Source organism: Carassius gibelio, chromosome A20, assembly GCF_023724105.1.
Source record: "Carassius gibelio isolate Cgi1373 ecotype wild population from Czech Republic chromosome A20, carGib1.2-hapl.c, whole genome shotgun sequence".
NCBI lineage: Eukaryota > Metazoa > Chordata > Actinopteri > Cypriniformes > Cyprinidae > Carassius > Carassius gibelio.
In genome coordinates this window covers 10,211,980-10,234,864 of record NC_068390.1, presented here as the reverse complement: position 1 = coordinate 10,234,864, position 22,885 = coordinate 10,211,980, and the positions used below count along the sequence as shown (strand labels likewise).

The 22,885-nt window shown below is 40.0% G+C and overlaps 2 protein-coding genes across 11 annotated transcripts in view; one reads left to right on the top strand and one right to left on the bottom strand.

Annotated features, from left to right (window-relative positions):
• LOC127938645 (ras-specific guanine nucleotide-releasing factor RalGPS2) overlaps nucleotides 1–22,885 on the bottom strand; it is a 99,728-nt gene that overhangs the window by 18,449 nt on the left and 58,394 nt on the right. The gene's annotated exons all lie outside the window — the stretch shown is intronic.
• LOC127938646 (angiopoietin-related protein 1) lies at nucleotides 119–22,667 on the top strand. 2 transcript variants are annotated; one of them, XM_052535403.1, is made up of 5 exons: nucleotides 119–438; nucleotides 10,590–11,466; nucleotides 17,195–17,388; nucleotides 19,283–19,553; nucleotides 20,658–22,667. In XM_052535403.1, the coding sequence occupies exons 2-5, from the start codon at nucleotides 10,677–10,679 to the stop codon at nucleotides 20,843–20,845; spliced, it is 1,443 nt and encodes a 480-aa protein (XP_052391363.1). In that variant the 5' UTR covers nucleotides 119–438; nucleotides 10,590–10,676; the 3' UTR covers nucleotides 20,846–22,667. The 2 variants fall into 2 exon arrangements, with proteins under 2 accessions (XP_052391363.1, XP_052391365.1); XM_052535405.1 differs by having other exon boundaries at nucleotides 119–454.

The following is a 22,885-nucleotide window of genomic DNA, read 5'->3' as shown; positions in this document are numbered from 1 at the left end:
TATTCTGTCTCTATTTCAGCACCCGTTACATCAGAGGAGGGGTTAGGCCCTTCCTTCCATAAAACAGAAGGAGAAAGGAAAAGAGAGAGAGAAAAAAATCAGGTCCCAATCCCCTTCCATCCAACCCTCCCTCCCCCCATCCTTCGTGAAAAACTAGAGTTGCTGTCCGAGAGTTCCTCAGTCTCCAGAAAGCAGCTGAAGGCTTTCAGAGCCATGCTACTGCCCCAGACCCCGTGAACCCTTGGACAGGAGCTCGCTACTGGGCTGAGCAGGGTCCTGGACACTGGGGATCCGAAACCACAGGAGGAGGCCTTAATACAAGAGGGATACAGGAGATGTGTGCAGCTTTAAGGACTTTTAGGGAGCCACTGGGAGAATAAGGAATCGCGGAAGACACCAAGAACCAGTGGAGCACAAGGATCTTAACAGAATACTAAGGTCAGAAGACACCAGGGTAAAAGTTGCAGGTTCTTCACTCTCTTGTTGTGTTCGTTCTTCATATAATTTATCTTATATTTCACTCGTCACCCCTCAATCTGTCAGCAGCTGGAAGTTCTTCTACATCTTTGTTTGGCACAAGCCTTTGGCACAGTACATTCACTGCTCTATTTTTGTTTTTCTGAACTAATTCTCCAGCTACTGCCCATGCGCTCAGCCAGAGTACGGGTGGGCCAAGTGGTCAGGTCAAGGGTCATTCTGAGATTTGCATTGGATTACTTCATTCTTTCTTCACAATCCAATGCAAAGCCACAGGACAGACATCAAAGGCAGTGATTTACCCAGAATATTGCCTCTTATTCTGTTTGTTTGCTTTTCAGAAAAAAAAGAGATGGGTGTTTTCTGGTCCACTTCAAGGTCATGCAGTAGGGGGCAAAATGCATCCGAATGGGTGTGTGTGTTTGCTTGGTTACGTTCTGAGCCCGATACTCTCACAGAGATTTCCACTGTGCTATCTAAAACAGTGTCGGCCTCTCTGAAGGTTGTGTCCTGTGGGTTTTCTAGTACTATGAAGGCTGTATTTTGTGGATTCGGTCTTATTTTGAGGACTGTGGTTTGTAGATTCTATTGTAGCGTTGATTTTTCTTTGTAGTCTGGTGCTCCTCACGGTTCCTCTGGCTGAAGCTCTTGGGAATTTGGTCCACTGAGTGTCTATGTACCGCTCTGTAGGTAATGATAATGGACTCTATTCATAAAATTTTTTTTTAAAGGAAACAGACCTACCAAGACAGAAGGTCGTTTTACACTAACCACGTCCTCATGTAGAAACTTTTACATACTCACACTGGTTTGACAGAAGGCTAATCAAACCTAGTGTGTATTTTAGCACCATTACCCATGGTGCCCTGCTGCCGTCAGACGCACAAGGAACAGCACCAGTAGATGCAAGTTGAACAAAACCAAATGTTTTCCCAATAAATGTCCACAAACACGATTAACACTACTATGTAAGGGGGTGTTCACAGAGGACATGTTTTTAACCTACATTATGTGTCGTAGGACAAGAAAAACATTGAGACATGACGCACGTCCTGTGTGAACACATTATGCAGATTACCATAATAGCGACACAAAGCCAAATGGATGATATGTGTAACGTTAGAAAAGCCTATGTTTTCTCGGAGAGTCATACGGCTCACTAAAATCTGATAATAGAAAAGGAAGCTGCTCCTGGATGAATTTCCATCTCATTATTCTCCAGAGAACATTCCGTGCTGAAGTGTTGGCGTATGATTCACCTGAAGCACATGCGAAACATCTTCAATTTCCTGTACGACTCTTATTCTTTTTCTCTTTCACACTCAAAGACACTCAATGCATTAATACCTGCCTATTCATTTGGAAAAACAAAAACGAAACCCTGTATGAGGAACAACTAAGGACATTTCTGATGTTGGCAATTATATGAAACGTGTGACAGTCTAATGTGATTCTGAGTAAATAAGGGCCCAAGGCTGGCATTGTTCACATGCAACGGTCAATTCCTGTGGGCACTAGTGATGAATTTCATCTGTGATGGTTGTGTGTCGTGAGTTTCTATAAACACATACAGATACATATTTGTGGCTGTTAGATCATTCATTTAAAAACATCAAACAGCAAATTCTCTTTTTGAAGGTGCTCTGGTTATCGTCTTCCTATCAACAGGTTCAAACAGAAGAATACAAGCATTGTTTGTTCTCATCTGTGCCACTAAGGTAATTAGAAACATGTGAAGATGACTTCTGGCCTCTTTGCAGATACACACACACACAGTTTCAGGATTTAAGGCTTCCTTCTTTTTCTGTTGTCTGTTATTTTAGCAGCCAAAATCAGAAAAGTTTTCCAAAAATTATGTTCTCTTGATATCTAAGCCCAGACTGTCCTACAAGTCCATCTGCAACTGATTCGGTCTTACTGACTCATTCACTAAAATAGAGCCCAGTAAAAATTCCAATCTAAACGAGAGAGAGAGAGAGAGAGAGAGAGAGAGAGAGAGAGAGAGAGAGAGAGAGAGAGAGAGAGAGAGAGAGAGAGAGAGAGAGATTTGGGAATTACGTTAATTTTTTTATTTGCTTTCCCGTAAAGCTTTGCAGGAAAAGGCACCCATTAATCTGTTCAGCTGCAGTAGTTCTCTCTTCAGGCTGGCACAGGTAATGGTTTTCTAGCATCTGCCACTGTTTCTTTATATGAGGGAATAAGAGGGATTACTTGCACGCACAGAGATGCAGCAGATTTGTTTGCTAGTAGATGTTCCAACCTGATTGCTGTGTCCAACTAAGGGTCCATCAGAATTCAAATGCATTTGGATAAAAGTCAAGTGGTGCAACAAACATGCAGAAAAAAGGTAATTAAGTCTTAAAATATTAAACCATTTGACCTTTTAATCATAAGACAAGGTTAGTACAGAATAGTAAATTGTCATGTGGTGCGACTGAAATTACTTTGAACTTACTTTAAAATTATTGTTTGTTTTTATGTATTTTTTTTATTACGTGTTAAATTAAATGGATTAATGTTTTAGGGAAACTCTGTTGTTACTTTTATTTTGGCTGTTACACAACATGACATTTTAGTCTTCAAAAGCAAACTGTTTTAAACTAGGCTTCTCCCCTTTCTTTATGTGAACGTTCGTATCCATCACGGACTCAAATTCGTTCCATTGCAAGTTGTTTCTGATGCTCATGTCACCTCAAATCATCATCCCTCACTGTGAGTGATTGACTTTCTAGTGGCTTTGTCAGTGTCTTCATCCCTCATGGCAGATTTAGCTTTATCCAAGCAAACTGGAGAAAAAGTTCTGCTCAGTCTCGCATGACGTGCGTGTTCCCATTCTTTCTGCAAGTTTTGAGAGGAAAGAAGCTTCTGAGAGGCTCTAAAAAAGTCTTGTGGGTGGTGATGAGGACGCGGCCAAAGGCGACCAAACCACATTCAGTCAAAAACTGCATTCTCTCAAACAGAACTTCTTTTTCCTGCTTTCTTGGTTCTTTAGCTGTGGGCTCCAAAATCAATTCAAGTTCCCATATGCCCATAGATCTCACTTCATAAATTCATTACATCATGCCCTATTGGTCTCCATTCTGCCATCATTAATTTCCCTTTGCGCTGTTGGGAAGGAAGGATGGAGTTACAAAATGCAATGTTGGGAATGTTTTCCAATCTCCTTTGACCTCTTATTCCTCCAACCTTGGTCTTATGCTCTGTTCCCATTGTTCTAATTTTGTTAGCACTTGTTGATTGAGCAATGTTGATGCATCCTGGTTTTCTGATCTCAAAATGTTGAGTGAGACTATAAATTACTACCATGCTGAAAACCGGAGCCCGTGTGATGCATTTATTGTGCAGAACGCTGCGTGTTTGTGTATTCATCATGCTCTCATGTTGTTCCAATAGCAGAAATTTCAGGAACAACAGAAGAACGAGAATTCTCTTCAGCTTCTGATTCCAGCTGTTCTGCCTCCTGCATCCTAACAAATTCAGTACGGCCCCTCATTTGCCCCTCTGTCACACATCACTGGTGTCTGTTCCCTTCATATATATCAAATAACAGATGGGTTTCTGTAAATGTACAGTATGTAGTAAAATTGCAGCAATGGCTGATGGGAATAATAGGACCACTATTCGGCCAATGTCATAGCAGTGTTTAAATGTGACATCTTGTTGAATTATGGAACCAAATACTCATCTCTTTACATTTATTGGAGCTAATTGTTGGGTTGACTAGCTCAGATCTCATTTCTTTCATAGTTTGGCGACCAAGCATCTAAACTTAAAATTGGCTGTCTTGCATCATCCTCATTCATTAGGACGTAAACAGGAAGTAGCCCTGGAATGTGAGATATTTATCAAATCAGTCACAATGTGCTGTATTTAAAAACCAATCCGTTTGTCTTGGGATTTATTTGGTTAATTTATTTCTCGATCTAAGACTTCCCTGGCCCCTTGTTAATCCCCGTGGAGAACAGCGTTTTTAGACGCTTCATATCCTTGTCTAAACTTTCCAGCAATAACATTGTCTCTCAGAAAACTGCTCAATCTCACACTCAGCTTTCTGACTCATAAACTCTGCAAGAAAAACATAGGACTTTATGGCCTCATATTAAGGCTCTCTCAACAAGAGTGCAAACACCTTTAACAAACACTTTATATTACCCACTGGTTTCTAGTTAACCATTTAAATAGCGCTCAACTGCCCAATCAAATTTGACATGAAATAGCTGACCAAATCCTTAAAAAAAACACTTGGGCATAAATCCCACAAAAACCAGAGCTCAAACTCTTTTACTCACTTAAGAGGAAGTCACAATAATGTCATGGCAGACAACACAGGCTGAAATGAAGAGCTGGGCGCTAGTGAGCTAATGACTTGAGTTCAGATCCAACCCTGGCAAAGAGAAAAGAAAAAACACACCTGGTGGCCCACCGAAGCACACTGCACAAAGCAGATCAGCCAGAGAGCAGCGTATTCCATTGTAAAATTATCCACATACAACTTTAATTGACTGACTGGATGATTAGATGAATTGACCAGGGTTAGTTTGGCTCTTAAAGAGTTTTTTCATGATCTACACCCATATTCAGAAGGTTTTTATAAAGCAAACGCCATAAATACATCAGAAGAGATGCTAATGTCAGCATCAGCCCTATGGTGTGTTGTTAAAAAGGCCAGACAAGAAGGGGCCATGCTGGACTCTTCAGGTTTACATGCTGGAACTACAAAAGACACTTACTGTGAAGACATTGGGTACATTAGATGAGATAGTGATCACGTATAACTTCTAAAGAAGGAGCAATAAAAGGAGAGTGTGAGAGATAATTGGCAAAGCTGGCTTCCAAGACACAAGTATACACAAAACCCAGTAGTAATCCCTCACTCGAAGCCAAGCTTCACAATAATACTCTTGAGGAATAAAAGATTTTGGCAGCGCACTGTAAAAATATGGAATAAGTGAGACTTTATTACTAAAACAAATGTGTGCAGGCAAATACCCTTCTATTTTCAAGATGGATAACCAAGAAGACAAAAACAGGGCTGAGGAAAAGCTGATTTCTTTGACGGAACTAAAAAAAACGAACCTAGGGACCTTGTTTAACTGAGTTTTGTCTGCACAGCAGTTTTCATTATAATATTCTATAGGGTTGTTTACACAGTACATTATTTTTGGTCTAAAGGCATAAGAGTGCAATGGAACTGAATGTAGTGGAGAGATGTACATTGGTGGTCAAAAGTTGTTGTTTTCTCTTTGGCTCTCCAAGGCTGCTTTATTTAATGACAAACAAAGTAAAAAATCATATTGTGAAATATAAATTACAGTTAGCACCATCAATAATCACATGAATAATTACATTTTAAAACATTAAAACATTTTTATTTTAAACTGTATAATAAATTTCATAATATTACTGTTTTAATGAATTTCACATCAAACAAATGCAGCCTTGGTGAGCATAAGAGGCTTTGGAAAACATTTAAAAACTGAATTTTTTTCAAACTTGATTGGCAGTGTACTTTTTAAAGGTCAACTTTAACGTTTGCATGTCGTCTTTTGAGTGGAAATGTACATTTAAAAGTTTGTTACCTCTTTTAACAGTCTTAAAGTAGGCACTGATGGTTTGAGATGCTTAAAAGTTGTAAGACTTGCAATGTTGCAATGCAAGAGACATCCATCTAGAACAGGGGTCTTTAACTAAAATTGCTTGAGGTCCAGTAATGAACCTCACTAACTGAGGTCAGGAAAATAATATAAAGTAACTAAAAACATGAAGGGCTACCAGTGTGTCTGTTGGATATCTAAGCTAAAATTTAAGACTTAAAACCTTTTATATCTAAATATATCTAAATTGACTGTAAAATGCGTAATTAACAGATACAGGTTTTCACAAAAAAAAAAAAAAAAAAGTCAAAAGTATCAATTATTATATTACTTTGTACAATTATTATCAGTTATATTAATTACATTACATATAAATATATTTTACCATCTTCTTAACCATTCAGATTATTATAATGCATTCTTTTTATTCACTTGTTCACATTTACAACTCTGCATGTGTTGATTTTCATATTGTTTTGAACAAACAACAGTAGACTAGCTTATTAAAAATGCACATTCATTCTCTGCAATATAGCGGTTTCCCTGGTAACGGCAGTACACAAAACAGCGCAGCACCTGACTTTGAAGCGTTCAAGCGCTCATATTTATTCAATGATAGTCTTTTGAAGTTTATCGGTCACATTAAGCCATATTGCAATTCTCGTCAATTTTGAAAACATAAAACTGTCTTGTACCATTTAAAGGGTTACTCCACCCCAAAATGAAAATTTGGTCATAAATCACTTACTCCCATGCCGTTCCAAACTCATAAAAGCTTAATTCGTCTTTGGAACACAATTTAAATGTTTTTGGATGAAAACCGGGAGGCTTGTGACTATCCAGGTCCAGAAAAGTATGAAAGACATCTTCAGAATAGTCCATATACCATCAGTGGTTCAACTGTAACATTATGAAGCGGAGACAATACTCTTTGTATACAAAGAAAACAAAAATAACGACTTTATTCAATATTTATAATTTGTCTCCTCTGTGTCTTTCTGCATTACTATAGTGCCATTTTGGAGAATATCTGTTGAATGGAAACTGCGTACACTATTTTGTGTCAGCCGCGACATACTGTAAGAATACATTTTCTACATGTATTTACACTTTGATTTGAACAAAAACAGCGACATGGAACGACATGGGGGTGAGTGATTAATGACAAGATTTTCATTTTGGGTTGGATTATCCCTTTAAGACTCTTCATGGACCCGTCAACTTTCATAATGTTTGAGAATGCCATTTTTTTTCCACTCACTTAAAGTTGAATCTGTCTGCGAGCTGCTTTCCGCTCTCTTCGCTGCATACACGCCTGCTTGTCTGAACGTAGCAACAGTTAACTGTAGTAGCAACCTGTGGCACCGTAGGACCCAAACAGCCCTACTGAGCTGGCCTTGATGTACCTAATATAAATTTGACTTTTTAAACGCATCCCAAAATCTTTCCACTGATAACTTCTGTGCCTTGCATCTTAAAACGCAAGAACAAGTTCGCTAAACAAATTTAGTAATTCTGCCTAATGCAGAGGAACCACTGGGATTTAGTCTCTGACAGCCACCATGACTGATGTTAGCTGAGTCAAACCCAAAGAAAACAAGAACGCAGATTAATTGTTCATGTGCAGTGACATCATGACAGTGATACTGACTTCGTGAAAACACCCGAGGAACCCAAGGGTATCAGAACAGTCAGGAGAATGTTCTGTAAGCTTTTTAAATTATGGCTACTAACAACACATGAAGAGCCAATTGGCTGGAACAGTAGAGGGTCACAGCTGTCCATACAGCACATCAAATCTAAAGATGACCAAATTAATCATGGGAACTGTAAGATGATAGTATAGAGTGTGGAGATGTATGACTCAGATGGGTGGGGATAGCATAGAGAGCCACTTAGATCACCATTGAGCAGTGGTGGTACTAAAACAGATCCAACTCAAGAGCAAAGTTGACAAAAGCCACATTGCAAAACTAATAACATTAACCTAAGCTTGCTATGTGATTGTTCCAGCTAATCCAGTGCACGTGCCAGTCAAGAGTGGGAGACCTTGGTTTAATTTTGACAGAGGAGAAGCAAACCAATGATACTGAAAAGTGTTGCAGCTGACAAAATCTTAATATTTACATTTATTAATTTGGCAGACTCTTACTTTATTCAAAGTATTATTTAAGTATACACCTCAAAATACACACAGATCATGTTTTTCCTGAGAATCGAACCCATGACCTTGGCATTGGTAGTGCAGTGCTCTACCAGTTGAGCTACATGAACTGAAAACTACTACGTGAGATTTTGGGCCACAAAAATGTTATGTTAAAGAAGAGCAGAGTTTGTTATTCATGAATTGAGAAACAAAAGTGTTAGATTAAATTATTTATATAGTGAGGTGCACATTTCCATCTTTCGTGTAGCCATGAGCAAATGCATACCTTAGCTGTCTATTACTATTCATTAGTGATGGTGAAGGGTTGAGAGACTGTGTAATGGAGACAAAAGCAGCAGTCCATTTTATGGCTGAAGGGAGGGAAAATAAGCAAATTAAAAGTCAAGAGTTTTCTTCTCAATCCCTCAGGTTATAGCATTCCGAACCACTACGTCCTGAGCCGTTCTTTGTTGGCTTGGGCCGACATTCCCACATCTGTTCTGGATATGTTAGCTGCCCATTAGTATGCACAAGCCAAAATATTTTGAATGGTTTTTCCTGTGTGATTGTGAAAAATGACAGGAGGGAATCCAGTTAACTTAGTGTCTGTTGATTGTTAAAAATAATTAGGTTGAGTAAGTCAGGTCCCTGAAAGAGAGAGCCGGAGAAAGTGATGAAAATAGAGACAGACACAAATGGAGACGAATCAGCAGGTTCCTGGACTGCACAAGATCTTCTTTTCCCATGAAGTCAGGTTCAAGGCCAGGTGTCTTGTTTGGCAGACCAGCCAGAAGGACGATTACGTATGCGACCCACTTTTTGCACCATAGCCCAGTTTTTCCTTAAAACCTTGTCTTACACTCTTCTCACTTTCTAATCTCTTCACTCCACACAGCTTGCTTCTCAAAGTCTGTAGCCTGCAGTGTCAAATAGCTCCACTATGTTTGATTAATTCAGCCCTCATAAGGCTGTGTTTGACTGCGACTTTCATTTCACTTTACGGTTTAAAAGTAAGAGTCAGTAATTTTGAAACCCACCCCTTAGCAATTCAGGTTAGCTTTAGCTTTACCGACTACATCCGGACAGAATCAGACAGTAGGACCTTCAAGCTAAGAAATATAGAGTTATAATATAAAGAAACTGGAGGAGAGCGGAATAAAAACTTCATAGAGGCTACTGATCTGGCTAAGTTAAACAAGTTTGGGCATAGCATGCTAAACCACTGACATGTGTATGATTTTAGCAAACTGGTTCATTTGAAGAATTAAAAAAAATATATATATTTAACAATATTTTACTTATAGAGGCAATGTGTTGTTCCAATGGAGCTCAAGCAAAGAGACAGTTTCACCTTTGTTATTCACTGTGTGGTGTATGTAGAACTGTACTGGGTCTGCAAACACCTTTGGTCTCACAGCAAAGATGGCAGAATTGCGGACTAAAAAATGTGTCTGTATAAACAGGGAGGGGGACCTGAGAGAGCACATCTAGGTGTTGATGAAAAGCAGAGCTCAGCATGGAGGGAAAGGTGATACTGGGATCAGAGAAGCCTAACGCAGCTCCCAGAGAGTTCTGCTAAGACAAATACTGAAGACATGCTGGGGCACTCAGAGTGGGAGATTGTTAAATACTGAACCCTGTAGAGTGAGCTACACAGCAGGATGTTCGAGCACATAGGAATTTGATCCCCTGAACCCTGGGGTGGTAAGTGGTGGTGGTGGGAGAATGGTTATAGTCCATGCTAAAGATGGGTTTCTGTATAAAATGCCATGGTATTGACATAAGAGGAGAGATGAACTGACGGAAGATGTGAAGCATCTGGATTTAGGCATGTGTTAAGTGAAGGATGTAAGCATCCAATGTGTGTTTGATTTAGGTGTCTGAGACGAGACAGAATAGCACAGCAGGTTGTCTGTGAGAACAGAAGGTGTAAAGGTTGTACACCATGTAGAACTGCTAATACACATACTTTTCATGACAGCATTCCATTAAAGCATTGATGGAAACAAGAACAAGAAACAAGAAGAAGAAAAAAACACTACACTCGTCCAATGTACCCTACTGGGTAAAGGTCTGCTGTGGAGTCCATACTAGAACATGCTTGGCAAAAGAAAGCATTCTTTTTCATGGCCCCTTAGTAAACTGGAAATTCTTGAGGTTAATTAATTCTGTGGCTCTGGTTGACTTCTAAATGGCCCTTCTGAGACAAAGTTTAAAGATATTAAATCACCGTCAAGGTGGAGTCTAGAAAAGTAAAACTAATGGATAATTGTTACTGTAGCTTGCATAAGACAAATATAATTAATCTTTTAAAGGTAAGCTGATGATGTACATGACTGCTGATTGACAGTTGGTTTTCTTTATCTTTATAGGTGAAGCATTGGATTTTCCACTTCGTGGAGGTGGAAGAAGAGAAGGATAACCAACTAAAAGTAGGTGAGGTGATAACAGAAGCAACCATGAGAGACATAACATTGTGTATGGGCATCATGCTCTGCCTCTGCGTTTGTTTGTTCGGCAAGAGCCACTCAGGAAATGCACTCATGCAATCTCGACCACGACGAGCACCTGCCGATGACTCCAAGAAGTGCTCCTACACTTTCCTGGTGCCCCAGCAGAGGATCACAGGTCCGATCTGTGCCTCTGCCACCGGGCCCGAGCCAGACAAAGACCGGGTGACACGTATGGACATTGCTGACGTTCGGGAGGTCCTATCCAAGCAGCGGCGGGAGATTGAGATGCTGCAACTAGTGACGGACGTAGACGGGAACTTGGTAAATGAGATGAAGCTTCTGCGCAAAGAGTCTCGTAACATGAATTCTCGAGTGACACAGCTCTACATGCAGTTGCTTCATGAAATTATCCGCAAGAGGGACAACTCCCTAGAACTGGCGCAACTGGAGAACCGTGTGCTGAACGTCACCACAGAGATGCTGCGACTGGCCTCCCGTTACAAAGAGCTGGAGCTACGTTTTGCAGGCCTTGCTGGCACAGTTAACAACCAATCTGTGCTTATTGCCGCCCTGGAGGATCGTTGCCTTCGTGGATATGGACGTCAAGATCTTCCTGCAGTTCCACCGCTGGTGCAGGTGGTGCCAGAGAGCATTCCCGCGAACAACAATCGCTTCACCAATGAGATTCAGAGAGACAACAACAACAGAGCCTTTCCTAGAGGATCACGAATGGATGCCCCAACACCTGACCCACTGGGAATCCCACCACTGCCACAGGGCACCCTTACATCAGATGGTAAGTAACAAGGGACAAGGTGGTGGGCATGAAAAATGAATTCTAGAAGAACATGACAAGTGTAGACCTATCTAGTTTTTGTGTTGGTTTTCACAATTTTATCACAGAAATGACACATTTTGATGGATTAATTGACAGCTTCTATGGATTAAGAGACTTAAGAGAGTAATGTCAGGCCTTCAGGGAAGATGTGGTATGTCTCTAGGCTACCATGCAAGACAAAATGTTGTGGTAACAACCCAGCAGTTGTCTGTAAATGCTCCAATATGTATAGAGAAGTTAATTATGTGGAGGGCGCAAATTTGACAGCTCATGTTCAGATCCCACTTCACGTTCTCAATGAGGTTTCCAAAATGCTGACAAAGTCCTTCTCTTTTTTCACATATTGGTGACATAATACCTCATAGATTGTTAAATAGCAATCTGTTATGGGGCATGAACACACAGCCAAGAACATACTGCACAGTGTTGTAATGCCAAAAGTTACTGAGACAAATCTCAGAATCCTCTATTCCGCTCCTGCAGAATCCTCTCTCGCAGCCCATGAAAACAAAATATGAGCTCATGGATTCCTGAGTGCACACATGCACCCACACAATCCTCCCGGAAAAATCTGAAGTAGATTAAATAGGGTCAGAGAACAGAGAGATTGATGAACTGTTAGCAGGGCTCCAGACTGCGACCAAATGGTCGCATTTTGCGACCAAATTTTGAGAGTGTGCGACTGAATTTTACATCCAGTCGCACATGTGCTACCAGTAGATTTGCACACGCACGCACGCAAACACACACACACTTGCACACATACTAATGAGACGCGAGCACACACTCGCGTCTCATTAGCCCCTTTCACACTGCACGACGGACCCACAATATTCCCGTAACATTGCCTGGTCGCCTTCTGTGTGAAAGCAACCACGTCCCGGAATTGATTACCGAATCGAACCCGGGTCGGGGACATAGTAACATTGCGGTAATCGATCCGGAACGAGCGCTGTGTGAACAAAAGCCAGATCTAATTCCGTATCGAAGTGATGACGCGCGTTATCGCGTGACTTTTTTACCGGCTGTTTTGAAGGAAGATCAACATTCGCGACGAAAACATATGTGCAAACTGTAATGAAGCAGAGATCAGTTAGTTCCTCACTTTCCGCGCTGACGCCGAGACCGTTTGCTTGCTTCAGTTAAAGTATAATGTGCCAAGCGTTGTCGACTCGTACATTACACGTCACGCGCTGATGTCACGTGTCGTTACGGGATCTTCAAGGGTTGTGTGTGAAAGCAATCTTCCCCCGCCCATCGAGTGCTTGAAGTGCATCAGAAACAGAGCGCGTGCACGATCAGTTGTAGGTAATTTGTTGTGTAGCGTGCCCGACGCCGCATCCAATGTAGACAGCACTGCTTTTGTTAACACAAAGCTAGTAGAAACGGGCCTGGCAGCTCGCGCCAGTTCTAGACACGGTGAAAGTTTCCTGATTGTGACGCAAGGCCGAATTTACATGACACATTATAAATGAGCATAGTCTGCGATAGATACAGTGCCAAAAAGAAGAGAAGAGGATAAAGACAGAGGTAAAGAGATGTAGTGAAAGAACAATTTATTGCATAGGATTAAGATACTATAATTTCATGGCAGTTATTTTTACCTTAAACTTAATGTTAGCAGTTGTTCTGAGTTCTGAGTCCCCAGACTGTGATTTTGTACAATCATGTCAGTTTTAAGACGCATTTTTTATTATCACTTTTTTTATTAATGTTTTACTCTACAGTTGTGCAGTTTTGGGGGATACTGTACAGGCCAAAAGTTTGGAAACATTACTATTTTTAATGTTTTTGAAAGAAGTTTCTTCTGCTCATCAAGCCTGCATTTATTTGATCAAAAATACAGAAAAAATTTAATATTGTGATACTTTATTACAATTTAAAATAATTTGTTTTCAATTTATTATACTTTAAATTATCATTTATTTCTGTGATGCAAAGCTGAATTTTCAGCATCATTACTCCATCTTCAGTGTCACATGTGACATCCAGTCTATCACATGATTCTTTAGAAATCATTCTAATATGATGATTTATTATGAGTGTTGGAAACAGTTCTGCTGTAATGTGTGTGTGTGTGTGTGTGTGTGTATATATGTATATATATATATATATATATATGCTAAATCATGAACACAATGACAGGGTGAAATGGGCTGTGATGCATGGGGCGCCAGGTAAAATCTTGCCTAGGGCAGCAAATTGGTCAGGGCCGGCCCTGGTCCACACTCACCATTTTCGAGAAGACTGGCTGTAAGAATTCAGATGGCTGAGGTACTACAAGCATTAGAACTACCTTTCACCAAATACAAAAGCCAGCTCGACCTTCAAAGGAAGAATGGCTTAAAACTTAACGAAACTTACAACAATGATACAGCATGCACACAAACTTTTTTACTAAGCACATTTTTTATTCTGAGTGTATGGAATTTTGTTTACTATTTGTACTGTCATGACAGCGATGGGGCTGTCAGTTTACCTTGTTGTTGCATCTTCAAAAGTGCAGAATAAAATGTGACACTGAATTTGAAACAGCACATTGTAATTTCTGCATCTATTATTAAAGTATTTATTAGTAATACAGTGGAAATTAGTAGATTTGGTTAGCATGTTGATTTACGGTGTGCGCCCCTAAATTTTCTGGTTGTGCCCCTAAAATTTTCAGTTGGGGGCCACTGTGCTCCTAGTGAAAAAAGTTAGTCTGGAGCCCTGTGTTAGTATAAGCTTGAACCGGGCTCCTGAATGTCTTTTCCATTAATGCATGTATCTGTCCAGTAAGGAGTGTCATGACACATAAGAACAAGAATATGCAATACAATCTACAAGATACCCTCATCAAGCACTTAATCAGCAAATTCCCTTTCCTTCTTTCACACACACATGCAGGATAGTGAAGCTGCCTCTTTCAATAAATCTAAACTTGACAGCAGTTTCCATCATAATGTGTTCTGGCAAAAAATTCTCTAGAAAAATGGAGCAAGCAGTTGTTATGTTAGACAATAAGATCCTTAGACATAAGACAGACAGAGAGGGAATTTACTTGTCCATATAAGCAAGCACATACAGTGGGTATAGAAAATAATCACACCGCTTAAAATTATCACATTTTGTTCCTTACCAAGCCTGAAATGAAGACAAAGTAAATACAGCTGAATGAAAACAAAAACTGTGCATGCCTTCATGGGAACTGAAATGTGATTATTTTTAAGGGGCGTGACTATTTTCTGTTCTCAGTGCAAATGCATCCCGCTAAGCACAATTATGCAATTATCTGTGACTACTAAAAGACATTGAACGAGAAGCATACTGTAAGAGGACATATGAAAAGTTCATTCTGAGAGTTCAAAGTGTACAAAGAAAATAAGCCACACCAGGTGTAGCATTATGACAGCACTTCATGTTTAGCTTAACGGCATACACTTACGCAAGAAAATACTGTACTTCTATTACACAGCACTGAGCACTGCATATTAAGTAGATTTTGTTACTATTCAATTTTATTCATTTAGAAATCCAGGTTTGTATACGTTTGTTCATCCCGCTTGCTGCACCCATGGTACGTCAGTAAAGTTCATTGATTATTACGCAGGAATGAGAGAATAGTTCCTAGCCATATCGGTCAAATTGCAACTTTTCATTTTCTGTCGGTCTTAGTACACAATGTACCTACAGAAGAGTCAAGTTTTAAATAGCAAAAATATTGAAACTCTTTGGTCATTTTTGAGAGTCTAATCAAGCCCCTTTCACACTGCACGTCGGACCCGCAATATTTCCGGAACATTGCCGGGTCGCCTTCTGTGTGAAAGCAACCACGTCCCGGGATTGATTACCGAATTGAACCAGGGTCGGGGACCTAGTAACATTGCGGGGTTCGAAGCCAGATCTATTTCCGTGTCGAATTGATGACGCGCGTTATCGCGCGACTATTTTACCGGCTGTTTTGAGGGAAGATCAACGTTCGCGACGAAAACACATGTGCAAATTGTAATGAAGCAGAGATCAGTTAGTTCATCACTTTCCGCGCTGACGCCGAGATCGTTTGCTTGCTTCAGTGAAAGTATAACGAGCCTAATGTTGTCGACTCGTACATTACACGTCACGCACTGATGTCACGTGTCGTTACGGGATCTTCATGGGTTGTGTGTGAAAGCACGCACATATCCCGGGTCATCACTGGCAGTGTGAAAGTTCAAAATCTAGCGACCAGGGAACAATTGCAGGAACACTTTACCCCTGTATTTCCCGGAATGGCAGTGTGAAAGGGGCTTCAGATTCAATGATCTATGCTATGCTAAGCTAAAAGTGCTACTGCCAGACCTGGAGATCGGCTGAATGGATTCAAAAACGGTAAAACTCAACTATTCAATTCTAAGGGAGTTTGAAAATTAGCCTATTTTTTATTTATTTACAAGTGGAGTGTTCCGTTAAGAGAAAACAATAAAATCAGACCCATCTCAAGCTCCATGAACACAATGGAAAACAACAATTTTCCAATTTTGACTTTGTCAGGAGTAGCACTTGCACTTTGTAAAACCTCACACTTGGCAGGCCAAATATGGTGGTTTTGGACTACAGCCTTTAGTGATAAAGTCTTGAGAATGTGTATAAATATCACAACCACCAACCCCTCCAAACACAACTTCCATTGGTAGCTTTCTCTAATTCCCCTTCTCTATCACATACCCACACTTCATAAGAAACAATCCCCACTGCTTATGCAGCAGATCTCCAGTATCAACCCACGACTTAAAATATGATAAAATCTCTCAGCTCCTGAAGCAAATGGCTCCAGAGTCTAGCCTCTCATGCAGCCAAGGAAACTCAATAGGGTCAGATTCTCTCTCGACTGACCACTAATGACAGCTCAGAGTACCCTTCTTCACCCAGTACATGAGGAATTACAACCACAGCTGACCAAAGCAAAACACTCTTATACCTCTGGGGTTGTACAGTACTACAGTTTGGCAGATGAAGATGTATCATTCCTGTTTGAGGGTCCTCCTGGATTAAAGCAGAGTAAACGCCTACTCCCAGACTTTGCAGAGGACTGCTGCTCGAAGCAGCCCAGCACAATGCCTGTCTGTATGAGCTCAATGGCTGTCATTCATAGATAGGCGTTCAGGGCCACACTGGGACCTGGCTGGTTAATGCAGCTGTTTCAGCACAGCTAGAACTACTGAAGGACTTTCTCTCAACACAGGAAAACTCCTCTTATTCAACACCCCAAACATACTGCCCAAAAAGAGCCTTTGGCAGAAGGGAATCTCTCTTTCTCTTTCTTCCTCTGGCTCACCCCTATATGACTGATAATGATTTTAGCTTAAGCTCAAAGTAAAGAGGAAAAAGAAAAATGAGCGGAAAATAACCAAAGGAAGAGGGAGTCGGCACAAGGATTTATCTTTCAGTCAAATCTGGAGTGCTTGGAGATCTTGTTCATCATCACTTAAGAAAATGCAGAAGAGCTGCATAATTTTAATCAGATACTCAGTAAACACAACAAATACATAATATTACAACTCACATCTGCATAAAATGACGCAAATGTACAAGAGAACCTAATTTATGTCCTAGTCAGACGCAGTCACGCTGTGAATACAAACTGTCATTGTCAATGTCTCTGCATTGGTCCAGATATAATATACTGAAATGAGAAACCCAGTTTTTCTTTTCTCCCCGTCTCCCTCAGGCCCATTCAGAGACTGTTTCCAGGTGCGGCAGGCAGGACACAGCACCAGTGGGATGTATCTGTTGAAGGCAGAGGGCGGTGATAGACTGATTCAGGCCTGGTGTGAACATAAATTAGACAACGGAGGCTGGACCGTTTTTCAGCGAAGGAAAGATGGCTCTGTCAACTTCTTCAGGAACTGGGAGAACTATAAGGTAAAGGCCCAGAGCATGCTGCAGACTGGCAGGCATGCAAAACTAAAAAAATAATTTAGCAGTGAAGTCCTCTCTTTCCTGACACAGAAACAGGGAAGACAGCCACAGTGTCTGCTTTTACATAACTGCCCCACATCCATCCTTTGGGAATGTAAGTGAATTAGTATAATAGATGGGAATGTGTGATTAGATTCCCAGTAAGGCTGCATCTTACTGTAGGTCAGTGGTTTCTCCAGTAACACCACAGACTTTGAGGACAAACAGAAGGGAATCCTTTAGGGCAGTGGTTCCCAACCTTTTTCAACTCGCGGCCCACACAACCAAACACATATGTTTGCGCTGCCCACTTCAAAAAAATTAACTGACCCCGCTATTGTTGGGTTAATAACTTAGTACTCAGAAGCTAGATTTTAAACTATATTTATTGAATAAACTAGGGCTGTGCGATATGGACAAAAAAAAAAAAAAAAAACTATCGCGATTTTTTTGATCAATTTTGCAATTGTGCTTTTACAGTCATAAATGCATTCAGGATTAATTTGAAACATATTTCCAAAAGAAAACCAATCAGAGCTTTATCAAAAAGTTGTAACATCTCTAGAACAGACATAAGTCAAAATTATCACTATAGTGAAGATGTAAAAAAAATGTATAGACTTGTGGCAAAAAAAATAAATAAATAAAAAATCCTGTATACAGGGACTTTTTTTTCTTTTTTGCCATGCATTGTTCATAGAGCTCATTAATTGTAGCGGTGCCTCAGGTGTTTGCAGTGTGTATACAGTATGTGTATGCGCTCAGCAGTGAGAGCGCATAAATATAACGCGAAAGCACATTAAAATAATGCACAAGTGCGAATCTCTCTGTTCGCAGCAGATTTCCTTTGCTCTGTCACAAAACTGGTTGTGCTTGCTCAGATACACACTGCTTTGCGAGGAGAGAGTGTGCACACTTAAAACGTGTCTCCTCTCACTTAAACTGCATCCTGTTCACTAACAAATTCACTCTATGCTCATGTGTTAGACATGAATTATTTTCGCACGTTTTTATTTCTAGCCTTTTACCGCAGTGAGAACGCTCTGATCCGTCAACATTGGCTCAGAAAAAAGGCGCATCACAGACAGTGTGTGAACCTGGAGTTAGGCATATGCGCACGCTCAAATCGTGATTTTAGGACGTTTTCTTTTAATCGCACAGCCCTAGAATGGATTGGAAATGAACAGAAAATAATTGGCGGCCCACCTGCAATACCACCGCGGCCCACTAGGGGGCCGCGGACCACAGGTTGAAAACCACTGCTTTAGGGAATCCTTCTCCTTTCACCAATATTGGTGCATGGAAATAGATCATAAGTCAATAAGTTATAGTTTTTCATGCTCCTACTACTGTACACCACTATACTACAAAATACAAAGATATTATGAAAAAAATCAATTAAAAAATATGACATTTCACCTATAGCACGGGGAACCAAATAAGTATAGCTTTGATATATAAGAGGCTTGTAGAAACAAAGCACATAATTCAATCCTTTTTTTCCCAAGAGCAATGGACCGAAAATGAACATTTCCCCCTTTATACTGCTGAAATCAGTAGAAATATCCAGTTATGCCTTTATAAAGTAACTCTCAAGGTCCGTCCTGGGAGTGTAACTTCACCGATTGTCAGAGTGCCAGATGAGTGAATTGTAACTCCAGAGTTGAAGTCTACTACAAAAATATACCTCAAAACTTCCTCAATGATACAAATGAAATTGGGGAAGCACACATAAATCCAGTAAACACGCTTAAGACTTAGATTAACTATTTCCATAAAAGAAAAGATCAATCTTCTCGGTCGCATACTCTGTCTCTATTACGGTTTCTCTCATTCCCTCCCTCCTTCTCCCACACAGAAAGGCTTTGGGAACATAGATGGAGAGCACTGGCTGGGCTTGGAGAACATTTATAATCTAGCCAAGCAGGGGGACTACAAATTGCTGGTGGAGCTGGAGGACTGGGTTGGAAAGAAGGTGTATGCAGAGTACAGCAGCTTCCATCTGGAGTCTGAGAGTGAGGCCTTCAGGCTGAGACTGGGCAGCTACCAGGGCAATGCAGGAGACTCCCTCACAAGCCACAATGGAAAACCCTTCACAACGCTTGACCGGGATAAAGATGCCTTTACAGGTTAGATGCTAAAAGCCAGTTAAAACAGGACAGTAAAAAAATAAAGAAAACTGTCCATAGATACAAGGGTTGGTTGGGTAGAATGGAATGTAAGAAATGTAAGAATTTATTTCTTTTCAATTCATGAGTTGGAACTTACACTTGCTTAAATTCAAACTGAAATTCTGCATTCTGTTTGCTTCCAAATCAAACTCAGTAATTGAACTGGGATTTAAAAGCATTTGCAATTCAATTCTGAAAGTCACATAACCCTGATAGCTCCAAAGCTATTAATGTCACTATAGATTTGATTGCTGGTGATGTTTGGTTTGTTTCAGAGGTCCGGTTTAAACCTTGCATAAAAGGCTTAGACTAGTCTTACAAGTCATCTTTTTCTTTAAGACTGGTCAGAACTTTAAATCTGTAACATAAAAATTTGGATAAGTCTAATCTGAATCTCCAAATAATAAGACATATTCCCCCCTTGGCTAATTGCTAGTTGGTCAGAATAGTTCTTAAGATGTAGTCTTAACATAGTTTATGCAACTGGCCCATGGTATTAAGATGCCTTTTCATCATTCCATTAAAAAATGGGCAGCATTAAATACAGGTGTAAATGGGGTCTAAAGTGTATTAAGCTTGTCCACTTCCAGCTAATTGGACTGGATTGTTTTCATAGTGTAGACACTTGCTGCATGTGGTTGAATTTGTTCTTTCAAACAGTTACAAAATACCACCTTTACCATGTGAGTGTTATGCAACATTTTTTCAGTGCACTAAAACAATCAATTCCAACTTCACTTTGTTTTGCCAGATGTAAACGGACCGCAAAAAACTGCACTTGAATTCAGTTGATAAGGGTTGACTGATGTTCAAACTATGTGTTTACAATCTGGAAGTGAAATTTGTTACTGATTATTACATACTTTCAGTGATAAATATAATTTGGTAGTACTCACACTGATGGTAAAAGCATGACAAATACTGGGTTGTTCCACTAAGTGAAAGTAAATGAAAAGGGGTATAATCGAATGCATAATCGAATTGGTTCCAGCACGATCAGTAGCTTCTAAAGTGTTCTGTCATTCCAACTCATTGCATTCTCTTCCCCATCTTCTATCCTAGGCAACTGCGCTCATTTCCATAAAGGTGGCTGGTGGTACAACGCGTGTGGTCAAACGAATCTGAATGGCGTGTGGTACTCCGGTGGTGTGTATCGCAGCAAGTTCCAGGATGGGATCTTCTGGGCAGAGTATGGAGGCGGGTTCTACTCGCTCAAATCAGTCCGTATGATGATTCGGCCAATAGACTGAGGTTCACCCCACGATCTCATCCTCATATCAAACCCACTTGAGTCTAAATTGCTTGAATGTACTCATAATTCACTCCAGCACTTATTTATAATCACATATTCATGTTTATGAGGACTGACATGTATAGAACAGTACAGTCGTCATTGGTACAGCACCGATAAAAATCATGAAAAGGAGGAGTGCGTTTATATGGACCTCTGGTCCATCCAAATGCAGAGGACGAACTAGTAAGAACTACAAGTTGGAGCTGGATGACAACACGGTCGACTTCAGCATCTCCATCTCTCACTTTTTCTTTACTGTTGCTCTTACATTCTTCTCCACTGCTTGCCGTTCCTTCTGATTCTTCGTGATCGCTTGGACTGATGACATCGAAGCCTCAATCAAAGGTATTTAAAACAAAGATCTTCGCAACCAAGCACATTTTGGCCTTTGGCTTCTGAAGCGTGTCTGTAAAAATAAGGACTGGCACTGGGCTGAACTGTTCGCCAGGGCCAGTCTGCATTCGGGGGGTAATGTTGGTCTGTAAATATACTTCATGTTTTATATTTGTTCGTTGTTATAAGAGTTAATTTAAGGACTCACCACCAATCTGCAGTATTCATTTGTTATTTATATATCAGTGATCTGTATTTTTGACAGTTATACTCCTCCAATCATCTATTTATCCCCGATTATGATGCACCACTGTGCTTTTGACAAACTTTTGTATACTTTTAACAACAGAGAGAGAATATTACATTCGACTCCAGGGTTGTAAACACCGTGGAAACTGAAAGAGACATGTTCCCCAACATCTATCTCAGAGGTCAATAAGTATGCATTTTTCATAACTAAATCTTAAAATCAATGTTCTTCATAAAATGACGTATCTTCAACTGAAACAAGATATTCAGACAAAAATGCAGGGCTGAAATAGATTCCATTTGCTGGGAGTTGTCTAAAGTTGTCCAAAGTTGACGTTAAATACCATAACAGAGCCAAACCAATTGTTCATTTGTTAAAACGGTTGGTCAAGGTTATCCAATAGCCAGTGCAGCCTAAATGATGTCAATTTGTTTGTTTCAGAGGAAAATGAGCGAATGATTACATCTTTAATGAAAGATTCTGAATTTAATTTATCATTGGCCTTCTTTTAATGAACGAGTATAAATCTAAACTGAATTGGTTGTGCCAAACAGGAAGTCGAATTGGAATTAAAGGAAGTAGATTGTATTGAATTTAATTAATTATGAATAAACAAACAAATATTTGTCTGTAAGGCTACAAAACGCATCGAAGGCCTAGGCTTTTTATAACTTTCAGACATGCCTTTACAAAGTCTTGATGAAACTTCAAGACACTTGTACTTATAACATATGAATTTCCATTTAAACACAATTCATTTTAATTCTACATTCTAAAATTCTAATTTGAATAGCAATTCTGCATCCTGTTTGTGATGTGATGACATAAGTAAATAGCAAAGATTATACTACATATATTATTATACATTTGAATTATGTGCAACAATGAATTGGGTCACAGTAAGACCATGAATGATAATAATGAAAGTAAAAGGGGTCAGTTTTGATTTTTCATTTGGTCGCCCAATCTTTAATATTTGGTTACTCCTCTGACTGGCTCAAAAACACACATGCAAAGCCAGAAAAACTTTGTAGCACTGTAGAATTTATGCTAGACTTCCCTCATGAATATACACAAATACTTGTCTCTGTAGTCTCTGGTGAAAACACTTATGCCTGAACGTAATTTTGGTACAACCAAATTTTTGTGTAAATGATTTCTGAATCCACTCTGAATAAAACAGCGTCCAAAAGTCTGAGTGAACCTTTGTCTGCATAATATATATGGAGTCACAGCAGGTTTTTCAATTACACAATTGATTTTTCTGTAATATGAGCAGAAGAGTGTGTGAGTGTGTGTGTATGAGACTGTAAGAAACCGAGATTTCATGTCAAAAGTATGCAGCCGTGAAAATGGGAGGACTACAGCACAGAGACAATGAAAAACACATTTCTGCCGTCCAGTCACGAATGG

Coding starts and splice junctions, on each gene's coding strand:
- LOC127938646 (XM_052535403.1), top strand. CDS start 10,677: ATGAGAGACATAACATTGTGTATGGGCATCATGCTCTGCCTCTGCGTT. Junction 17,389..19,282: donor GGAACTGGGAGAACTATAAG/GTAAAGGCCCAG, acceptor TCTCCCACACAG/AAAGGCTTTGGGAACATAGA. Junction 19,554..20,657: donor GGATAAAGATGCCTTTACAG/GTTAGATGCTAA, acceptor CTTCTATCCTAG/GCAACTGCGCTCATTTCCAT.